At 41.9% G+C, this 21,162-nt stretch overlaps 1 protein-coding gene across 2 annotated transcripts; it reads left to right on the forward strand.

The window, feature by feature from the left end:
* The first annotated feature begins 59 nt into the window (after nt 1-59).
* LOC119442872 (programmed cell death protein 7-like) lies at nt 60-20,479 on the forward strand. 2 transcript variants are annotated; one of them, XM_049662431.1, is made up of 9 exons: nt 60-141; nt 1,209-1,695; nt 2,820-2,954; nt 6,529-6,618; nt 8,785-8,916; nt 14,470-14,608; nt 15,456-15,662; nt 16,921-16,999; nt 20,296-20,479. In XM_049662431.1, exons 2-9 carry the CDS (start codon nt 1,213-1,215, stop codon nt 20,414-20,416), a joined length of 1,386 nt encoding a protein of 461 aa, XP_049518388.1. In that variant the 5' UTR covers nt 60-141; nt 1,209-1,212; the 3' UTR covers nt 20,417-20,479. The 2 variants fall into 2 exon arrangements, with proteins under 2 accessions (XP_049518388.1, XP_037563846.1); XM_037707918.2 differs by lacking the exon at nt 60-141 and adding an exon at nt 206-494.
* Nucleotides 20,480-21,162: the final 683 nt, after the last annotated feature.

A 21,162-nucleotide genomic window follows, 5' to 3' on the forward strand; every position in this document is an offset into this window, starting at 1 on the left:
AGCCGTTGTCAGCGAAGCCGGCGAGCAATCCAGCGAAGCGCAGCCATTAGGGAAGACGTAGTTGCGTATGACATTTGTGCATGCTTTTTTACGTAATAGTTTATCTTAGTGAAAACACGCTCAAATTTTAGCTACGCATTGGTACGTCAGTCAAAAATGTACACCTGAATTTTTGTTGGTTGTGTTTCTCTAATAGGAAGTTGGCCGTGATTCAACGATGCACGGATGCTAAAGCATGCTAAAGCCCTGTTTGATTAGTTCCATCTTATCGCGCTTTTAAAATAGATTTATATATAGCTCCATACAACTTGTTGCATTGGCTACAAAATATTTAACAGTGAATGACTGAAAAATGTGCACTACAAATGTCAGTTGCACTCCGTTCACTTCAGAGGTGTTCCTCTGTGCTGTGTGGCTACATCTTCGTGCTCACTGAAGTGCTAAGAAATTGCAAAGAAGAGCCGTTGTGCAAGAAAACCTCTACGTCTGTCTGAGTAAGATATTTAAGAGAACTTGTCGCTACTTTCTGTAGGAATTGTAAAGCCACCGCGGCCTGTGCGCTGATAATGTTTGGGACCTTAGAACTCTGTTTTAGCCAGTGGAAACGCGAAAGTGGCGTTCAAAATACGCGCGTGGTGAAAACGAGGACAAAAACGCTTGAGCTTCTTTATGTGGTTAACGTTTTGTGCGAACCTTAATGCGTTTAATGTAGCATGGTAGGCACGCGGAACAAACTGGTGCCATCATAACCAAGCCGGCGTGGCTGTGTGAAGTCGATCTAAGTGGCGCTAGTGAACTGATGAACACAGTACTTTAACTGAAATGAACAGAAAGAGAAAATAAAGTGGAATTAGAGGAAAGGCGAAGAGGTTGTAGTAAAAATGCCGACCTGGCGCATGCCGTTTTTAACTGCTGCGCATATGTACTACAGCAAAGCTCACTGTTTATGTTGTGCAACTACTAATAAAAAATGAATATCTGTTGCACTGTGCCCCGTTTGGTGGAGGTGTACTAGGGCATTTCTGTGATACATCTGTGCCTTATCTATCAACTCGCGAAGCTTCATAGTACAAATAATTGAAATTGTATTTAGAGAAACGTTTCGTCAATGTTTAATGTGAGAACTTGAATTTGGCTCGTTGCATGTAAGACAACTCATCAAGAGCATCTCTGATACGATTTCAAACATTTAATTCAAATGTATGCAGGACAATGGCTTTTTGGCATCAGCATCGGCCACCACCTCCTCTGCCTCCAAATAACCAAGGTTTTGGAGGTATTGCACACCCAACTTTGCCTAACCAGGGATACCAGGCATGGCCTACAGCACCTCAAGGCCAACCATTGCCACCTCCAGGCTATGTGGCACCCTACAATATGCCTGCACCACCTGCACCACCACAATTTTACCCACCTCCCAATGTACACAAGCCACCCCCGTTGCAGCCTCCTCTTCAGTTTCCCGAAAACAATAGTGGCAGCATTGGGCCACCACCATGGATGAACAGTGTGCCATCAACGCAACCTGTGAACATACAGACAAATGAGAGACCACTGGAGGAAGAGTCCAAAGATGACATACAGCTGAAAAGCCTACCACAGTGGCTGCAGAACAAAGTTAAGCTGTATGAATCGAGCCTACAAACCGGTTCCATCAAGAAGGAAAATGCACCAATTCCTAAAGTGGGCACACCTGTAAGAGCATTGCATTTTGTTTTATTTAAGTACATCACCATTCTTTGAAACAGTCTATACCAACCACAGATGCCAATTTGTGCCACAGACATGTCACACGTATTAAATTCCTGTCACACATATTTTTCAGTAAGCGAAGAAAATTCTGAAGGTACACTGAGCATTCTGTCTTGTGCCATAACTTAGTCATATCATGAATGCTACCCTTGATTCTTCACTCCTCCCACTTTCTGAGTTTCCCGGGCCTTAACTGACATTCTTAAAAAATATATATATATATAGCACTGTGTGGCATGTGAGTAGCCATGCATTTTGTATGTAGTACGGCACCTCACTTCAGTAAGAGACCACTGGCTTAGCAAACTAAGAATCTTTATGATGAAAGTGGCCTTTTGGTTGAAACAGTTGTGTCATTTTGTGAGGAGCTTACAGAATGATTACTTTCAACAGTGTTGTCACTTTCTTGTGATGTAAAAGGTAGTGCAGTCCCTCAAAGTAACAAAGGACGTTTTTAATGTCAGGAGTATTTTCACTGCACATCAGGAATGTCAATATACTTGACAGTGACATAGTGTGAGTGATGGAGGGAAAGAAAGGCAGGGAGGTTAACTAGACTTTGTCCAGTTTTCTACACTACATGTGTGGAGGGGGAGTAAAGAGAGAGAAAGGGAAGAGTTAAAATTATGCACAGGCACTGGATGTTGCCCAGAGCTTCTCCAGTTGGGTACTCAGGTCTCTCATCTTCAGCTGTTGTGAAAGAGCTTGCGTAACTTTCTGGGCTGATGAGCTGTGAGGCCAGGCTCCCAGGACCTTTGCTTTCGTAAGAGGCCAATCATCCTGTCTAGACATAGTGTGAACAGACTGCTGAGGTTGGGTACAACTGCTGCATTAATCACTTGGTACGATGTGAATGAAATATGCCAAAAAGAGGCCCCCACTCCCAAGTATTTTACTTGCTGTTACATGTGGCTTTCATGCTGCAGTCTTTCTACGTGCCTTTTACCCATATTGTCACTGGGTTACTACCATCAGTACTGTTCACACATGTTTTAGCACTCTCCTGATGTTCCACTTGAGAATCTCGTGGGAATGACAATTTTTGTAACCTTTGTGACTTGTTACAGCCGCTGGTCGTGCTGAGAGAGGCGTTGGAGGCTCTGGAAACATTGAAGCAACTGGAAACCTTGGCCGATAGCCTTGTTCTCTGTGGAAATGATGAGCAGTGGTCTGCACTTATGCAGCATGTTGAAGTACACCAGGTTCGGACTTCGTTGTTTTTTATTCTTTAGCATGAAGGTCTATGAAAAAATGTTCCGAACCCAGTGACTCTCCGATTCCCTCAACTCAATTACTGTGAATAGCAATTACGAGCTAGTATCCGCGGCACTTGCTCAGTGGCCGTGGCATTCTGCTGTGGAGGACGAGTTTGTGGGCTCAGCCTCAGCAGCCTCATTTGGGTGGAGATTAAACACAAAAAACACTCATGTACATAGATTTAAGAGCACATTAGAGAACCACAAAATTAACCCCAAATCCTCCACTACGGCATCTCTAACAGCCCTAGTGTTGCTGTGGGATGTTAATTCCCACAGATAAATCAATCAGCAGTTATGATTTCTCGACTCTTGGATATGCTTATTGAATCCCACATGCTCTTGAGAACTCGCCAGTACTCCTGGAAATCATAGAGAGAACTCCAGTGCCACTGGAAGAACTCTTCGACAATGCTAAGAGGCTTCCCCATAATCTAAAAAGGCATGCAGCTTGCATGCAACAATAGATACATATTGTCCACAGCACCATCCATTTGCAAGGTGGATATGCACAACAAACACTGTTACCAAGCCCTCTGCGATGTGGCTTTTGCCAAGTACCATCAGATTTCTGGCTAATCCCCCATAGTGGGCATGCACCATCTCTAGAGAATGACCAAATCAAAACACTGCATCGTGATCAATGCAAAACATGTCCGTGCCATATGTTGAAGGCGACAACAGCAACAACAAATGCAAAACACCTGGCTTTGCTCAGCTGGGAGCTGTGGTATTCTGCACGAGATGAACCCAGCAGAAAACCATTGGCATTTGCCGGCTCCCAGGTCGAGGATTATCAGTTCACTTACACAAAGTGGCCATGGCGCAGAGGTTAGAAAGCTTTGCTTGAAAATGCAAGGTTGAGGATCGTGAGCTGAATATCGTTATGTAAGGTTAAGCCAAGCTTTAGCCAAAGTGCAATAAATGGAACATAGTCAGCTCATTTTGTGACTAATAATTGCCTTTTCCAGTAAATGTCACAGTTATTTGGTAAAATAGGCACCTCAATCATTCGAAAACCCTGAGCATAGAAAACACATGCTTGTAAGTGTTGGTGCTGTGCAGTAGATTGCAGCATGTGCTCTTTCCGAAGGTGATGGCAGTCTTTTTACTGTTTGCATCATTGAAGAGCAACAAGTAGTCAGAATATGTTTCTGGTGGTATGTACATGAAATGTAGTGAAGTTGTGATGAGTCTAAAATTTACGGTATACTCCTTATATGCCCCAGTCTTGCTCCAATCATGTGTCTGGAAGCGAAAACACCCGTGTACTTATATTTAGGTGCACGTTAAAGAACCCCAGGTGGTCGAAATTTTCCGGAGTCCCCCACTACGGCGTGCTTCATAATCAGATCGTGGTTTTGGCATGTAAACCCCATAATTAATTATTAATAATTAATGTGTCTGGACTGCTTTAAGGACTTTTGAAAGAGCAAAGATTTGAAAGTGATGAATACATAAAGAGAGAGAGAAAGGGATATGCGTACCTGGTGAGTGTGTAGCGATTATCATTATTTTTCAGTTAAATGCAGAAATTTGCACCCAGTGCAAGAAGTATACATTAAAGAGCAGCATGATTATTAGTGTTAAAAAATCGGAATATAAATTCTCTACTTGAAGTTTGGTACATGTCCCAGTGCATCAGACTTGCTGCTGTTTGCAGCACTCTATCAGGAAATGAGGCTAAAGGGAGATTTCACAGATCTTAAAAGGGGCCCTGAAAACCATTTTCATGAAACTTAGCAACATGCTGGAATGTCGTGCGATGCCTTTAAAAAAATTCATTGCCTAAAGAAAGAAAAAATTCTTGAGAAGGAATTAATATGTATGGAGATATACAGAGTGCAATGTTTAACTTCCACATTCTGATGAGTTCCTTTCATCTAGGGTGGCACTGATCGCGGTTCCCTGCCTAGTTACTTGTTTCTTTTTCTTCTTTCCATGGTGTGCTAATGGTAATCTTTAGAACATGGCATCTAACAAAAGTGCCTGACTGCCACAAAGGAGTGGGGACACGATGGGTGGGACGCATTAGCAACCATCGCTTCTTCGTTTCCTCTGAGATCTGGAGGAGTGTGCATGCATGCGAGTAATTTATGGTCATTAACAATCATCCAATGGCTGGCATCTACAGGCTGTCGCGTCTGCTCTCACACCATCGCCCATGTCGCATAATGCAGGAAAAAAACCTATACCCGTGAAAGCCCCAGGAGGGAACAATCAACCTATTGCGTGAGATTATAGGTTTCCTGCTGCATGCAGCAAAATAATATTTAGCTCACATTCACAGCAGCATTGTCTACAGAGCGGGAGGATTTTCTTGCTGTGCTCAAAAAGTGTTTCAATACCGTTTAAAAGGGAAATATTATTAAGAAGTAGAAAGGCAAGGAAGGATAAGCAGATGAAAAAGAATGGGAGCACCAATACTTCTCATGTGAAATTTGACGACAGCTGTCATCATGACATTACTCCTACCTGCAAGCCAGCAAAAAATGGTATGTTGAAGATTCATAAGCACTTTAAGTTCTAATAAACTCCTTGCATTCGAGCACACTTGCAATTTTTTTGTGTGTCTGTAATACATTGTGTGTTTGCAAAAACAGTATGTGAAGAACAGACACAAACTATACGTGACATGGGAACTGCTACAGGTGACTATACCATGACTATTTCTAACCACTGTTCTTATGCGGTGGCTCAGCCGTGGCAACTAGGATATTAAGTCGAGAACTCTGGTCACACCTTGCTGCTTTTGACACACTTGGAAGGCCGCACTCAGTTGTAGTATGGCCAGTAATGGCACGGTGCCTAGTACTCTCTGCTGCTGGGAAGGCTGTGGTGGCCAACAGCCACTGCATTCTGATGCACATGAAATGCAAAAACGGTTACCAATTAGTTTCTGGATGGCAGCAGATTGAAGAACCCCATATTTCCTGTCTTATCTGGAGCTTTCTTCTTTGGATTTTTCTTTTGGTGCATATGCTTCTTTAGGACACAGCTCAATATTGTTTTCCCCTTCCTTTTTGTGTTTATCATCCTTGCTTAGAGAAACTAGAGTAATGAAATCTCTCTTCTGAGTGCAAAAGGTGTACCCCTCCTTGCTATCTAAACTGTCATTAGTTAAGAACAATCCCTAAGCTCTTGTATAGCACGAGAAGGGTGCAGGTATATGTCAAAGAATGGAGGGTTCCTGCACCTCTCTATTCCTAGGCATCTAATCATGCCTGCTGCATTCATGCTGATTGCTGTTGCTGTCAGTATTAAAAGTAGTGCTGGTAGAATTATGGTCTGCACTAACAGTGCTGCACTGAAATGACTAATTTACGTTTGCCTATATGCTTCAGTTAGGTTGTATTTCAGCTTTTTCAGAAAGGATACATTACCCTACAGTTAGGCTAAAAATGAAAAGGTTGTACTCTGTGTATATCATATGTGCACAATCATGTGTAATTCTTGTTATTTCAACTGCTTGTTGATATAAAGGGTACAATTAACAATTTGTGTCCTCACCTGTCCTCAGGCAAAGCTCAAGTCTCGATGTCAGGAGCTTTCCAAGGAGGCCGTTTTAGCTCGACTGCTGGCTTCAGTTGAGCGGAGACGAAAGAAAAGGGTGCGTTCACACAACTTTCCCCTTTCCTAATAAACAGCCCACATTGCTCTCCTTTATCAGTTCCTAATTGGTCTTCCTGGTAGCTGCCTTTTGGGCACCACCTCACCGATAAGCTCTGAACTGCTAGGCAGTTCTTTGCGATGAATGGATCCTCCACAGGCCTCTTGCAAGTTGGACATGAGATGTCTGCTCCCATGACTTCAAAGGCATGATGCTTCTCTGTAGTCATGCAATCTTGTGAGAGCCTTGGCCTCTAAGCTGCGACTGTTGCACTGTGGTGTATATTTGAACCCGCTTTTATTGACGATTTAGCTTGAAGCTTTTTATTTGCCATGTTCAGCCCTCTGCAGCATCCCTTGTCTGTTATGGATGGTGAATGAGCATTGTATCCTCTAGTGGTTATTGCTGGCTTTGCGTGCTACTTGCAAGCACATTCCAATGTATTCTTCCACCAAACGTAACCATTGTTATTTTTAATGCAGTAGCATTATGCGGATCAAAACTTCCCCTGTGGCGATGTAGGCAGGTACATCCTCAGCAGAGTGAACAGGCTGTTGTTGGGGTCAATGTATTCAAAAACGTTAGCGGGCTGATCCTGACACATGTGCACAATATTTGTCCTCCCAGGGTTTTAATGCGATAGCATTTACAGATGTAGCATAGGGAGTCATTTCCTTGGCATAGCAACTGGCAGGGTGAGAGCAACAAAACAAATATATATGACCTCAAGAGATGCATTACAAAAGTAGTGGTAGTGGTTGCACATGTGTGCAGTGACTGCACCGGATTGCACAATTTTTAGCACCACATGCACTGTATGGAGGAGGTTATAGTAAAGCGATCACTCTAGCTCACGTAGGAATATGTGTGTATATGTGGTTATATAGCAACAAGTATGGTCAGTGTATTGTGAGTTCTATAGTCACAGTATAGTGAAAGCTGCATTGTTTGTTATACAGGGTGTTCATTTTAAGTTTTACGAAATTTTTAGAAATCGCCTGTGGCAGGCAGCTTAATTTTTATCATTGAGCTTGGTTATTCGATGAGGCGGACATTAGTAGCATGAGAAATTGAAACACATATTCAACTAATTAACAAAAATTCACTAATTAACTTCTTAGTTAATTACTTTATGACCCATATTGTAATTTACGAATTGTAGCCGGTGAGCTTGTGAGGCGTATCCACTTGGAATGAATTTCCAGAATGACACCAGTTTGGAGATATGTGCCATCAAACTCACCGTAAAAATGCACTGTTGTTCCACTTACTTTTTTACCATAGTGGCTGTTTTATACATTGAAGCACAAAAATAACTGGAACGCCCATGTATTTCGTCCCACACTTTGGGAAATAATATCTCGAAACTGGTATCATCCTGGAAATTCATTTCAAGCGGATGAGTCTTGCAAACTCACCGGCTACAATTAGTAAATTGCAATATGTGTCATAAAGTAATTAACTAAGAAGTTCATTAGTCAATTCTTGTTAATTCGTTGAATATGTGTTTTGATTTCTCGTCCTACTAATGTCCGCCTTTTTGAATAGCCCAGCTGAACGATAAGAATTATGCTACCTGTCACAGGCAATTTTTAAAAATTTCATAAAGCTTAATTTTAAACAGCCGGTATAGCAATAGCTCTGGTGTATCTGTATGTGCTTAAGAACAACAACCAGAAATCAGTTGTGCTGTTGTGATTTGGTTTATCATAGGTAACTTTGTAGACTCATAGACAGATAGATAGTGTAGTTATCAAATGATAGTATCATAATGCTTCCAGATTGCAGTTACTTGAGTGAGGCATAAGGAGCTGAGCTTTTCTTAGTTCAGTTGTCCTATAATTTTACTGTAAACTGCTGACCATTGCAGTTGCTATGTCCACACTGGCTGCAAAAGTTGAAAGCACAGTAGAAGTTCCAGTCGTTTCCATAGAGAGTAAAAACTATTTGGATTTTCTCAATAATGGCTCACTGCTATCACCATTCTATGATGGATGCCTTGGTGTTGCCATTTACTGAAAAACTGCTGCTAGTGGCGTAACAAATTGTCGCAGTGCCTTTTATGGATGCTTCATTTGGTCAACTAAGCATTTACGTGGACACATCATCCACACACTACTGTGCTCATTGCATGTCTCTAAAGCTGTTGTTTGATTTTTCATCTAGGAGCGGTTGAAGAGACGACGTGTACGACGAGAACAAGAGGCTCAAGAGCATGACAAGCATGTCGCCATGATTGAAGCTAAAATCAACGCTCGCCGTCAACGGATACTAGAGAAAGCAAATCAAGAAAGACAGGTTAGGCTGTGTGAGAATTGCATGCAGTGGTTCACAACAGGTACTTGTAGTAGCCTTTCATTTTTTTGTAGAAAGTTTCTTATGAATCACAAAGTGTGAGGTGCGTGATGGTCACAAACAATGGTCGTACTTAGAATGAACCTATAGAGGTTGTCCCAGCGAAATGTCCGATAGATTTCATTATACGTTAACAGTGATCCCCACGTGAACTAAGATGATAGGTTGTTGCTGTTGGTTAGTAATCTTCTCTAATTATTTTGAATCAAGTAAATAGTTAAAATAACTTTTTCAACCCACACTTAAAGGGACCAACGACCGAACGGAATGTGTCTTGACTCAGATTGTTGAGATTATTGTGCCAATGGAAAGATCGTGACTCACAATAATAGGCACAAGCATAATTTTATCCCTTAAATCAGTCGGTGGTTCTCAGCCATGGATGTGTTGGGGACCCCTTGTGGACGTGTGGAAGTGATGGGGAGCCCCTTGCAGGGACGGGGCAGGGAGAGAGGGGGAGAGGGCAAGGGTTTCTTTCTGATAAAAGAAATTGGCAACAAACATTGTCACGTCTTTTATTTTAAAAATTATTCTGTGCCAATTGCTGCCGCAGTTCCAGGGGCAGGTCCCAGAACTGGGAATGAGTCAGGGCTAAAAACAATGCGCAACTTGTTTTCTTTTTTTAGGGGTGTGCAAATATCAAAATTTTTCAATACGAATCCAATATGAATACTTAAGCTTTGAATATTGAATCGAATATCAAATAATGATATGCACATGCATTTATTAGCAAGGTGGGTAGTTTTAATATGTTTAACTTTGCAATTACATTGTCAATGTTACAAAGCTAGAATAGTAAGCAATTATACTAATACACTGTGTATTTGGCTCATGTTAACTTGGAAAATTGAGTAATTCCCACTAGCTGTCCTCGCCAGCCTATGCCTTATTATACCGCATCAAATGACCGTAAACTCCGAGGCATTTGACTCTGTGCTGGTCGTCACTCATCTCACTTGCTGTCAAGCAATGAGCTCAGAATTGGGGGTGGCGTTGCAAAAAAAGAAAAAAAAAAAAAAGTGCACACACACGCTGTCAGCAAACACGTGCCCCTTGCTATTGAGAGGCTGGCTTTCCCGCAAAGTTTCCACGTTTAGTGGTTAAGTGTGCTTTACAGGCGAAATATCGCCAGCAGCACAAAATTATCACAATATTCCCCACAATATCACCCAAATTATCTTAGATTAGATAGAAAAAAATGCTAAGAACCGTGTTTGCTCCCGCACAGCCAGCCATATTTCAATTTGATTTGAATATTCGTATCCAACCGAATATTCAAACATTTTCGAATATCTATTTTTCTAATTGAATTCGAATATTACAACTATAATATTCGATAATACTCGAACTTTTCGTATATTTCAAAACCCCTAATCTGCGGGTGGTGGGTTTCGCAGACCCCCGTTTGAGAACCACTGCCTTAAATAAAGAATTACCATGTTTACTCGAATCTAACGCGCACTTTTTTTTTTCGATAAAACGGGTCCAAGAATTTCCTGCACGTTAGAATCGCGTACGACCCTAAATTTGCGCTACCATATCACCATTGGCATTTCCATATGGCCACCTCCTACGCACTTCGAGCCTAGCTCCTATAGCTTCGACCATTTGCTGTAGTACGTATGCTTAGGCATTAGTCTACCAATTTAGTTAAACAGTGAATGTTTACAAGTTTATACAGCCGATAAAACTACTATCCTTACTTTGTATAGCTGTCTGCTAATTTGCTGTCGCAATCGACGCTTCGCCTTTCGGGCGAAACTGGGACTTTTTTGTTCACCGCAACTTTAGTGTATTGGGAGTAAATCTTGAGCGATAGTTGTATTTCTGTACAAAAGCATGAGGCGTGCGGTACTGCAAAGGATATTTTTTTCCTTTCTTTTGGTCATGGAAAACGGGTGCGCATTACAATCGAGGGCGCGTTAGAATCGAGTAAATACGGTATATTTTTTAATCAACACTGAAACTCTCGCAAAAATGACAGGTGGCAACATTTTGCGGGAAGACGTGTCATAACCCCATGAAAACCCTGTCCATTTTTAAATAAATGTACGGGGATCAATTTGTTTCAAATGCGATATGTATCTATATAGTCACAAAAATGTTTATTTCCTTATATTGCAAATTATCTCTATTTATCTCTGTATTTGTAATCGGCAAATAGTTTTATAGAAAAGTAGCGCTGCCGGTGTGCAAGGAAGCGGAGCCATTAATTGACGCAGCACTGCCATCTCCCAAGTTTCCTGCAAGTACAAAACCAGCCAATGTACTACACCGACTGTACGACTATGGTGTGCAAGGCATTAATGCACCAGCCGACAGTGAGTTTTTGGATGACCACACTAGCGGTGCAACGTGCACCGCCGCCCGCCTCAGTCAACTCAATGCCGACAGTGCCTATCTATCCCACTCTGATGCACAGAGCATCAGAAACTATGCTAACAGTCACAAAACACTGGGTTTGAAACTGCTTAACTTTCTCCCCGTCATAATTTTAGAGAAAAATGAAGATACGCTGATGGGGGTCCACGGCATTATAGGTGGCAAGCCATATCGCAGTGCGCAGCCAGAGGCTGGTTGTGAATTGAACAAGTCTCGTTATGTTTATGGTTATGAACAAGCCTTATGTTTATGCTGAAAGTGTTGAGTGGTGATTGCTTGCCACAAAATATCTGCTTTACACCTTGCCTAATTCCAACTGCAAATACATTTTATGAAAAAGAAGTTTTGAGTTATAACTGATGTTTATCTCGTCGCGGGTGGCGACGTGAACTGGGTGGCCCGGCCTGTAAGGGCTGGCTGTGCCTCTGCGATGATCTCACGGTTTCGTGGTCGTCCATAGGATGATTGCCTCTGAGTAACAAAAACACATCTCAATGGCTGTGCTCTTGCTATTTGCATGCATCGGAAATGGACTCGGAAAGACACCAAGGCTGCCATGTTTTATTCTGTCGTCGGCACGAAATTTCGCAAAGTCGAAAAGTGTCCGTGACATAGCTACAGTGATAAAAAGATTTTGCAGCTGTTGTTAGTCCGCAATCTCAGCGTTTAATACAATAGCTATTCTGCCACTTAATCTTTACAAGTTTCAAATTGCTTAGTTTCTGTGGCCATCGATATCAGTTAGCACTGTTGCCGGCATCTGTACACAGTAAGTAGAAGAGACTTCATAAATCGAAAAATTACGTTTTATAAATTTCCAGATATTTCCCGGATGAACTGTTGCGGGTGTAGACGCTTCAGATAGGAGGCTTTCCATCGTGCCAAGAGAAGGGGAATGCTTGAAAATTGATTGTTGGCACCTTTATTAAAGGTCAAGGTGTAAATTTGAAACATTTAGAGCATGTGGAGGAACAGTATAACGAAGTGTTTCTAATTCATTTCTTGTTGTTTGCTTTTCCTCTTTATGCTGGAGAAGCAAGCTGCATGTGCTGTGCGGAAGTGTTGCTAGGTGAAAGCAAACTTCACAAAATTTAGTCAGAAACATGCGATTCACATGCTTCTCTATGCATACTACCGTATTTACTCAAATGTAATGCGACCACGATCGTAACATGGACAGTAAAGTTAAACCTTACTCTCCCGACGTGGGAGCTGCCTGCGTCAACCTAAGGGTTGATCTTCAGGACCTGAATAAAGTTTATCATACCATACCATATCGGCCCTTCCACTTCGTGAAGATGGTTAACCAGCGAAGCTGAAATGTGTGGCCCCGGTGTTGATCACTGGGTTAATCCCGAGGGTTCATTAAAGTATTTCTCAATTATGAGGTTACACGCACGTTTGGCTGCGACGGAGAGAACGACGTCACTGGCGGTATGCCTGCAGTCCGCCGTAGTCGCTTGCGTTTGATGTCTCGAGTTTGCTCGGTGGCGTAGTTAACAGCATTCACCCACCATTGCCGCTTGCAATTCTTCACAAAAGTTTTACCAAAGCTCAAGAGGTTAAATGGAGACAACTCCAAACCAATACTCTTCCAAAGCCAGTCAGAATGCACCGCATCAACCCAGACGAATTCAAACCCGATAGCTCAAAATGTGGCCAGAGAGCCACGATGGAACACATCTTTTGGAACTGCCCCGCAGACCCACCACCCAAAGAACTCCTGGAGCTCACTGAGGGCCATCTGGTGGAGTCGCAGAACCCATCACTCCCAGTACCGAGAATAAAGTTTTATGACTGACTTATGCGACAGTCGGTATATGCTTATCCCATAGTTTTGTTTTGTGCATACAAATGCACAACCTTTTTTTAACGAAATCTTTAGTAAATAGACATATTTTAATCCATCTAACAACCATGTCCTAAATCTTGCACAAAATTGACCAAGGAAAAGGTCAGCTGTTACATGAAACTACAGTGTAGACCGCTTATAACGTAAGTCGCCGGAGTCACGAATATCTGCACTATAAGCGGTACCGCACTATAACCAATACAACGATTTTCAAGCCCTGCACATATGCAAAACATGTAGACCAAGCATGTAGACACGCTTTGTACTATCGTGCGCACATCGTGATTACGTTTTCGCCAGTGAGCTGGCGAAAACATAATCGCGATGTAGCCGATGCTCTTCAAGCTCGGACAGCTTTGCACCGAGTCAAAACGAAACAACTGTTTGCCACAACCACTGCTGGAAAAAACCGTGACCGCTATCGACGCGATTATGAATGGCGACTTTGCGGTGCTGAAGGCACGCGCCCGACACTCGCACCGAGTTGTCCAGTCGCTGCAACAACTGGCCGTCGAAACCGCACTCGCTATCTATGCGATCATCAATGGCGACTACGCAGTTTTTAGGCACGCGGCCGACGCGCGTACCGAGTAAAAACGAAACTACTGTTCACCGCAACCGCTGCGGAGGAAATGGCGGCCGCTATCGACGCGATCGTAGATGACTACGCAGTTACGAAAGCCCACGGCCAACGCGGTTGTATGCGCGGCAGTAAACGCAAGAATACAGGCTTTAAGGACACAAATAGGCTCGAAGCGTTCCGGCGTTGGTGTGATTCACGTACTGATTTCAACTGATGGCTGTGGCGATGTGGACTCCGCCGCTTTGTTTCGGTTGGACGCTAGCGCCGTTCTTGCTCTTTTGCGTCGCACCTTTGCGGCGCTGCTCGCTCAGCGAGCTCCGATAGTAGTCCGAATTAATCAGTGTGCGGCTAAATAAGTCCGAATTAACGAGAGTTTGATTGCATTGAATAATGCATACGCCAGCCGGCAGCACGCACCTTGTTGAGAATCGTGCTCGCTGCCGCCCTTGTCGGCGAGATTTTCCCGTGGAAGCCGCATTATAACCGGTATTTTGTCTCACGCAGCTGCACTGTAAGCGTACATACATGGAGTTCTATGGGAGGGTAAATGGGAGTCGGAAAAGGCCGCGTTGTAGCCAGTTCTGCACTATAAACGGTTACGTTATAAGTGGTCTATACTGTATATGGTATGTGCTTGAACTGTTGATGCATTGTTTTTATTGTGTCGGTGTGCTCACAGGAAGAAGAGATGAAAGAGGAAGTGGACTCTATCCTGGGAGAAATTCGGTTTAAGATCAGCCGCACAAGAGAGTACCTTGAGAAACTAGAAGCCATGAAACAGCTTCGGGCTGCTCGCAAGGAATCGTATGAGCAAAAAGGTTTGCATGCTGTTGGCCATCTTCCATGATCTAAGAAGGGCACTAGTTCTTTCATGCTTTGCTGTATTAAATGTGCTTGTCAGCTTTGAGAACAAAAAAGACAAGGTTTGTGTGTACAATGTGTTTTTGGTAGCAACACATTTTGTCTCTTGCATTTGTGAGTGACACGTCAGGCACCTGTGTTGATCTTACACGCCAGAATTGCGGAACATAGTGGAGCTGTTTTACGAAAGAATCTGACAAACATGGATCCTCATGTGTTTTCAAAACTCGTGGGTCACATAGACTTTACCGTGACTGCTGTTTTGCTCATTTCCTTACTCTGTGCACCATGGCTACAGTGCCAATGCTTTTGCATTATGCCGTCATTCCACAACCAAGTCTTTATGGTTCTGCTTTGTTTTACAACATCGAAAAGTGCTGCGTCTTGCCTTTGCACTTAACCTGCAGTATCTGCTGCCATAATTGTGGTTGCATAGTTTGTTCTCTTGAACTTCTCAGTGTCGTTTCTCATGTGTGACGTTTACAACACAATAGAACTGACAGCTGCCATTGAGCAAATTTCATTTTGTGACAATTCATGAGTATTCAAGAAGCAGGAAAGCTAGAAAGCGTTCTTGATAGCAACGTATTGTATATTTGATAATGAAGTTGCAAATGTTTACTTTCAGATTTCTCTGTAGCTCATGACTAGGAGCATTTTTCATATGTCTTTAAGATAGATGAATAAGATTTTTAAATCACAGATGTTATGGCAAACAGTGAATTAGAAGCAGCTAGAAATCATGTTGGAGGCTGATCAGTGCATAACATCATAGCTTTCACTAATTCATTTCCTTCTTGACAGGTCTCTATGTCGCTCCAGAAGCAGATAGCAGCTTCGAAGAAGGCATCTCATCTGTGCAGCACCTCCTTGAAGATCAGCTTTCAGATTATATGAAAGAGGAAACTGCACTCAAAGTCATGCTTGAAACAGAACAGAAGGAACAATATGAGAGCAACAAGCTTGCAAACAAACAGGCAGCTGTCCTCAAGGGTTTGTTTGGAAGCACAGGTATGATTACAGTTTGGTTCTCACTATTGACAAAGGCGGTTGTATGGCCACTTCACAATGTTCTGATGTTAGAACCCGTGAGGTATCGGTATGAATAATAAAGTTTCTCAGCACTCGTGCAGATGGGCACTGCAAATATGATTTGATTTGATATCCTGCTAAATCAAAAGATTCAGTTAAAATAAGATTGATAGTCTGGTATAATACATTGAATATTGAAGAACACCACTGGCTTCTACGTGATTTTGTATCCAGACACTGTGACCATATTTGTCCTTCAAAACCACTTTGTCCTCCTCGTCCTCTGCATGTTTGTGCATGCAGCTTAATTTTCCTGGTCTAATTCTCAGTTCAATCACGTACAGTCGACTTCCATAATTCGACCCTGATGGGACCAACGAAATCAATCGAATTATCTGGCAGGTCGAATTAAATAAAATGCAGAAAAAATGTCAGAACACATCAATGATTCATTTGGAAATATTTGCCGGTTTCTAACAGGCCCTCGAATCAAATGCGTGCCCGCTTTGTATGCGTCAAAGTAGAAAACTAACGTAGAGATAACATTAAAGCTCCTAAACAAAGTAGAAATCAAACGTGCACCTGATTAGTAAGCGGCCAGCTTCCTCAAGTCACCTTACGGGGTGTCAGGTAATATTGTGCTCATGCTAATATTTGTTCTTGTACTCTTTACACATTGTGAAATGTGCCGTCCTATTATCCATTTAATTGCATTGTACATGTGTGTAAAATTTAGCCACACACTCAATTGATGCGAGTCCTAATTCTTCTATAAATACATACTTCGAGGGAAATTTTCAACTTGGGTCATGCCATTTGCAGACAAGCCATCCAGTTTATTTTAGATTCTTTTGATACATCCCTCTCTTTGTAAGCCTGGAGCCGTATATTATAAATACTTAACAAATATCAAGCTTAAGTTAGTGTTAAGTTAAGTGTTAAGTTAAGGAAGACTTAACAAGCTGGCCTGGAACAGATTCAGTCTGGTCTGAGGAAAGTTTGACTATGCCATTCAGCACTTCTTGCTGGTCCTTATAGGCTGGGAAATGAATTTCTCCACTTCTTCAGGCCTACATGATTTTATAATTAATGGTTTTTCTTAAGATGAGTTTCCCATGCTGACTGCATATCTCAGTGTCTGTGTCCTGTCTCCCTGTTTCACCTTGTCCCTTGTCCTAAGCATTTTTTCACAAATGAGCCTCGTTTTTTTGTTTTTGTTTTGTGTGTCTGTGTGCAGATGTGGACCCTGAAGTGCTCCCATTCAATAAACTATACACATCTTCAAGTGAAAACCTCGATTCTTTGGCATGGGTCAGGTTAGTATCCTTCTCTTTCTTAGGTGAGAGCAGGACATTGTAATAACTGCTGTGTACAAATGTGCATAGTTATCCAGTTGTTGTCCATTGCAAATTGCTTTGAAAAAGGTAGTAAACTTGCAGTTTGTGAATGCATGTACAGCCTCCCGCATTTCTAACTATATCGCGCGTAAACACTATAATATGATTGTACGTCATCCTGAAGGGAACATCGCATTGAACGACTCTTGCACAAGAGTGCACTTGAGAGTACTTCTGCCCGTCTCGCTGATTATCGCGGCTTAAAGGCGCTAAAATGACGCGTAATAGACACTTGCGCGATATATGGCCAAAAATGCAGGAGGCTGTACATTGTAGTATCCCTGCTTGCATTGCCATGTGATTCTCTGTGTTGGCAACCAATGCTGATGATCAGGATAACTAAAAGCGCATTAACCTTGAGGGTCACATTTTATTTGGAAAATGTGTCTCCCCCAGGGTCACACTATTTTATGGCAAATTTAAGTTCTTCAGAACAACCTAATTCAAGAAAGAACAAATAATTTTTAGGTGACAATAAAGCAACAAAAAATGTTTTTAATGTGACCCATTTTATACATGGTTTACTCTTGAATACACAAACTACCGTAAATGATTTTTTACAAATGTGATAATATTCACACAACTTGTTCTTGTGTTTTAAATAGGTTTCACATAACAATGACCAATATTTTGAGACATTACATTTAATTTTCCACATTTATCATGTGTAGCACTGAGAGAGTTATTTCAGCAAAGACAGTGGTGGAGAAAAACAAAAGCCAAACTTCTGCTTTTTAAGTACACCATGCAAATCACTGCACCAGTGTCATTGTGACAACACAGATTTCACAGTACTATAATCAAGCATATAATTTGTACACAATTCACCAATATGAAAGAAAAAACAAATTTTAGGCTTGTGCAAAGATCAATTTCTCAGTTCGAAACGAAGTCAAAGCAAATAGTAATTCTAGTTGAATAATTTCGAAGCGAATAGTCTGATAGTTGTGGAAATTGCATAAAACCTTGACATAAGAGCCAGATTTTGACAAATCTAAGAAATGTTGGTTGTTTAGTTTGCAAAAAAGAAAATGGGTTAATCTCTGGAATCAGTTTATTTTAAAGACACTGTTATTCAGATATTTTCATGCAAAAAGTTTGTTTCTTACAATTCAGGCAGCACAGAAAACGTCTTTACACGCTCTTGCTTAATGTTGTGTTTTAGTCTACTTAAATTCTGCGGTGGTTGAGACAGTGGGAGTGTTTCGCATTTGCCCTTTGTGCGTCGTCACGATGCTCTGAAGTGCAACATTGACTGCAAGAGTCCGGCAGTTTATGCTGTGTTGCGCAAATTCAGCTTGATGCTTTCCATCTACACACGAGCTTAACCCGTTCCGTCCTGCAAGTGCACAGGCGAACTTGGTATGCACGCTTGGCACTTTTGTGGTCCTCTGTCTAGCCCGTATGAATGATCTGGAACCCGACCAGCAGCAAACTTCCGGCGACGGTATGGCATCGACTACCGTGGCTGCTAGGCCTAACCAGCGCTGTTTTGACGATTGTTGGCCACCAAAGTTACTGTTTAGTGCCACGTCAACGCAGATCTATTCACAGCAGTTGTACGGCCGCTGCAAATGATATGTTTGAATAATCGAGCAGCTGCAGAAATTAGTAGGCGGCTGTAAATAAATTCTATCGTCTTTCCCTTGTCTTGGATATGAGCTATATGCGATGCAACTTACTCATCAAAATTGAAGCTGTCAATTATACATATTTTAACTTTGCAATATTTTAACACTCACCCAAAAATTTTTTAATTTGAACAATAAACCAGGGCTTAAGTTATATGCGAATTTCTAAATTACCGTAAGTTGTACGCAGGCTTCACAGCAACGTGAATTTCGCCTTGTTGGAGTCATGACAGTGCAGCCTACGTTACCATGAAAGGACATTTAGGACACACTTCTCCACCATCAACTGTCGCCGAATGCGGCCCACACTGCTCTGGAAACACCTTTAGGGCACAATCCTCTGCCATCAGTGTTGCTGAAGAGGTGGGGAACAGAGCCACTGACCAAAAATATGATGTGGGCTATCCACACATCTATGAATGTTGACTGCTTTTACATAGATTTGGGCAATGTATGCAGTTAATTCCAGCAAGTTATAAGCGCAGTTTTTTTTTTTTTTTTTTCTTGCCGGGGTGTTGTAGTTGGGGGTGCACCAGCTTGTACTAAAAAAAAGTTCATATTTGTTCGTTTCGAATACTTAAAATACTGAAATTTCAGTCAACGTGGATATCAAATAGCATATTGTTCGATCGAATGTTTGCACAAGCCTACGAAATTTGGATGTAAAGTGGGTAATTTTGGGAACATTGTAAGGTTGTCAATGCTAATTTAACAGAAAACTGCGATGCTAGAGCTATATTGCAAACAGTAGTGAAAGAGGCTCTGAATTGCAAGTTTGCAACAATTGCTGTTAAAACACAGATTCTCGAAGTGCTTCCTTTTATATTGGTGCAGATCATACAAGGAAAATCCACGATTTTTCAAGGTTGAGTGTTTGTGTAGTACTATTCTGCAGACGCACTGGGACTTTTTTCTTATTGAACAATGATTGGGCTAGCCTCTAGCAAACACTTTCAAAGCTTGTGACCTCACAAGGAGTTGACACAGGAAGCACATGGTGGCATTACTACACACAATTTGTTTTTGTATCAGTTCTAAATTACAAAACGTGTGGTCAGGGTAAGGTTGACACTTTTTCATTTGCAGAAGAGAAAATGCACCGAACTCGCTGAACTTAAATCTCTCCTCAGTGTCCCTTTAATCATGAACTTGTCTTTTGTCTGCCTGCAAATCTCATTGCAGATCCGCAATGCAAATATGTTGCTTTTCTGTTCCCCGTAGCTGCTTGTCTTGCTCTTTGCAGTGAAATAAGGCATAAAGGAGGTACTATATGGACATTTGTTTAGATGTTGTTTAACTAAATTTTCCATTATGGGAAAAACTGAGCCCTTCAACATACAACTAAATGTCAATACACTCCTTTTTATGCCTTCATTTCTCCCTGATGGGAGAAACATGCAAACCATCAGGGCCATTGATGGCATGTGAGATGCACCATCACTTTCACTAATGGAAAAAGAAATGGCATGCCTTTCTGATTAGTTATCATTTAGTTTTGCCACGTGCATCTCTCCTAGTTGTCCGACTTTCAAATATTCTATCTTATGCTTTTTTTTCTTTCTTTCTTCTCTACCCGTTTTCTAGAAACGGTTGGGACAGGTTTCTTGTACCTCCAGATCATCCAGCTGGTTCCTCAGTGCCTGTACAGTGGGTGGTGCCTCAGGAACCCTCATCCCACTCATGGGCTATGTACTGTGCATCTTAGCCGTGCAACTGCACATTTAAAAGTCTGTTAAATAAATGAACTTCTAATAACTGTTGATGTTTGGCATGCTGCTAGTTGAAGTGCGACTGCTTTGTTTCAAGTAAATAAGCCTAAACGGGCACCTTTTAACCCTTTCTTTGCCAAGGATGAGTCTCACACTGTGTCTGAGGGTTTCCTCACTATATATTCCAGTGATGAGTCACTCATCCAACCATTTTCTTTCGTATACTGAAAGCCACAGATGAGTGGCAGTCATTTTATCATTTTGGTGTGAATGCTGCATTACTAGATGTGCCAACTTCACAGAAAACAGATTTATTGTGGGTGCGGTTGGCGCAAGTTCAGCTGAAGTCTGGCACCCCTCGACAATGCCTGCCATTTTCAATGCCTGAATCATGGTTCTTGCAGACATTTCTGCTCCTAAAGTAAATAATTTGACCTGAAATGTTCCAGTGATATGTGTTCAAAGCTTCAACTTAGTACTGACATTTACGAGGAAGAGTTCAAGCCTCTGGCGGCCTCCAACACGAAAACACGGCTTGACAAAAATGCTTTGCCACCAACGTCTCTGATTTTCTTTTCTTACAGTGCCAGGGAAGACAACAAACGCACGCATGACTTTTCTTCCTAGAAATAGCACGTTTCATGTGCCATGCCTATCTGCAACGCATGAACATGAAAAAATTGGCTGTAACACAACAGAAAATAACTAATGGACAGCTGACATTTCAATAACAAAAGCTGGT

The sequence above is a fragment of the Dermacentor silvarum genome, chromosome 2 (assembly GCF_013339745.2).
Source record: "Dermacentor silvarum isolate Dsil-2018 chromosome 2, BIME_Dsil_1.4, whole genome shotgun sequence".
NCBI classification, from domain to species: domain Eukaryota; kingdom Metazoa; phylum Arthropoda; class Arachnida; order Ixodida; family Ixodidae; genus Dermacentor; species Dermacentor silvarum.

Bases quoted from the DNA above. Each gene is read 5' to 3' on its own strand.
- LOC119442872 (XM_049662431.1), top strand. From the start codon at position 1,213: ATGGCTTTTTGGCATCAGCATCGGCCACCACCTCCTCTGCCTCCAAAT. The intron at 6,619-8,784 runs GTGCGTTCACAC...TTTTTCATCTAG, and splicing joins AGCGGAGACGAAAGAAAAGG to GAGCGGTTGAAGAGACGACG. The intron at 17,000-20,295 runs GTTAGTATCCTT...CCCGTTTTCTAG, and splicing joins GATTCTTTGGCATGGGTCAG to AAACGGTTGGGACAGGTTTC.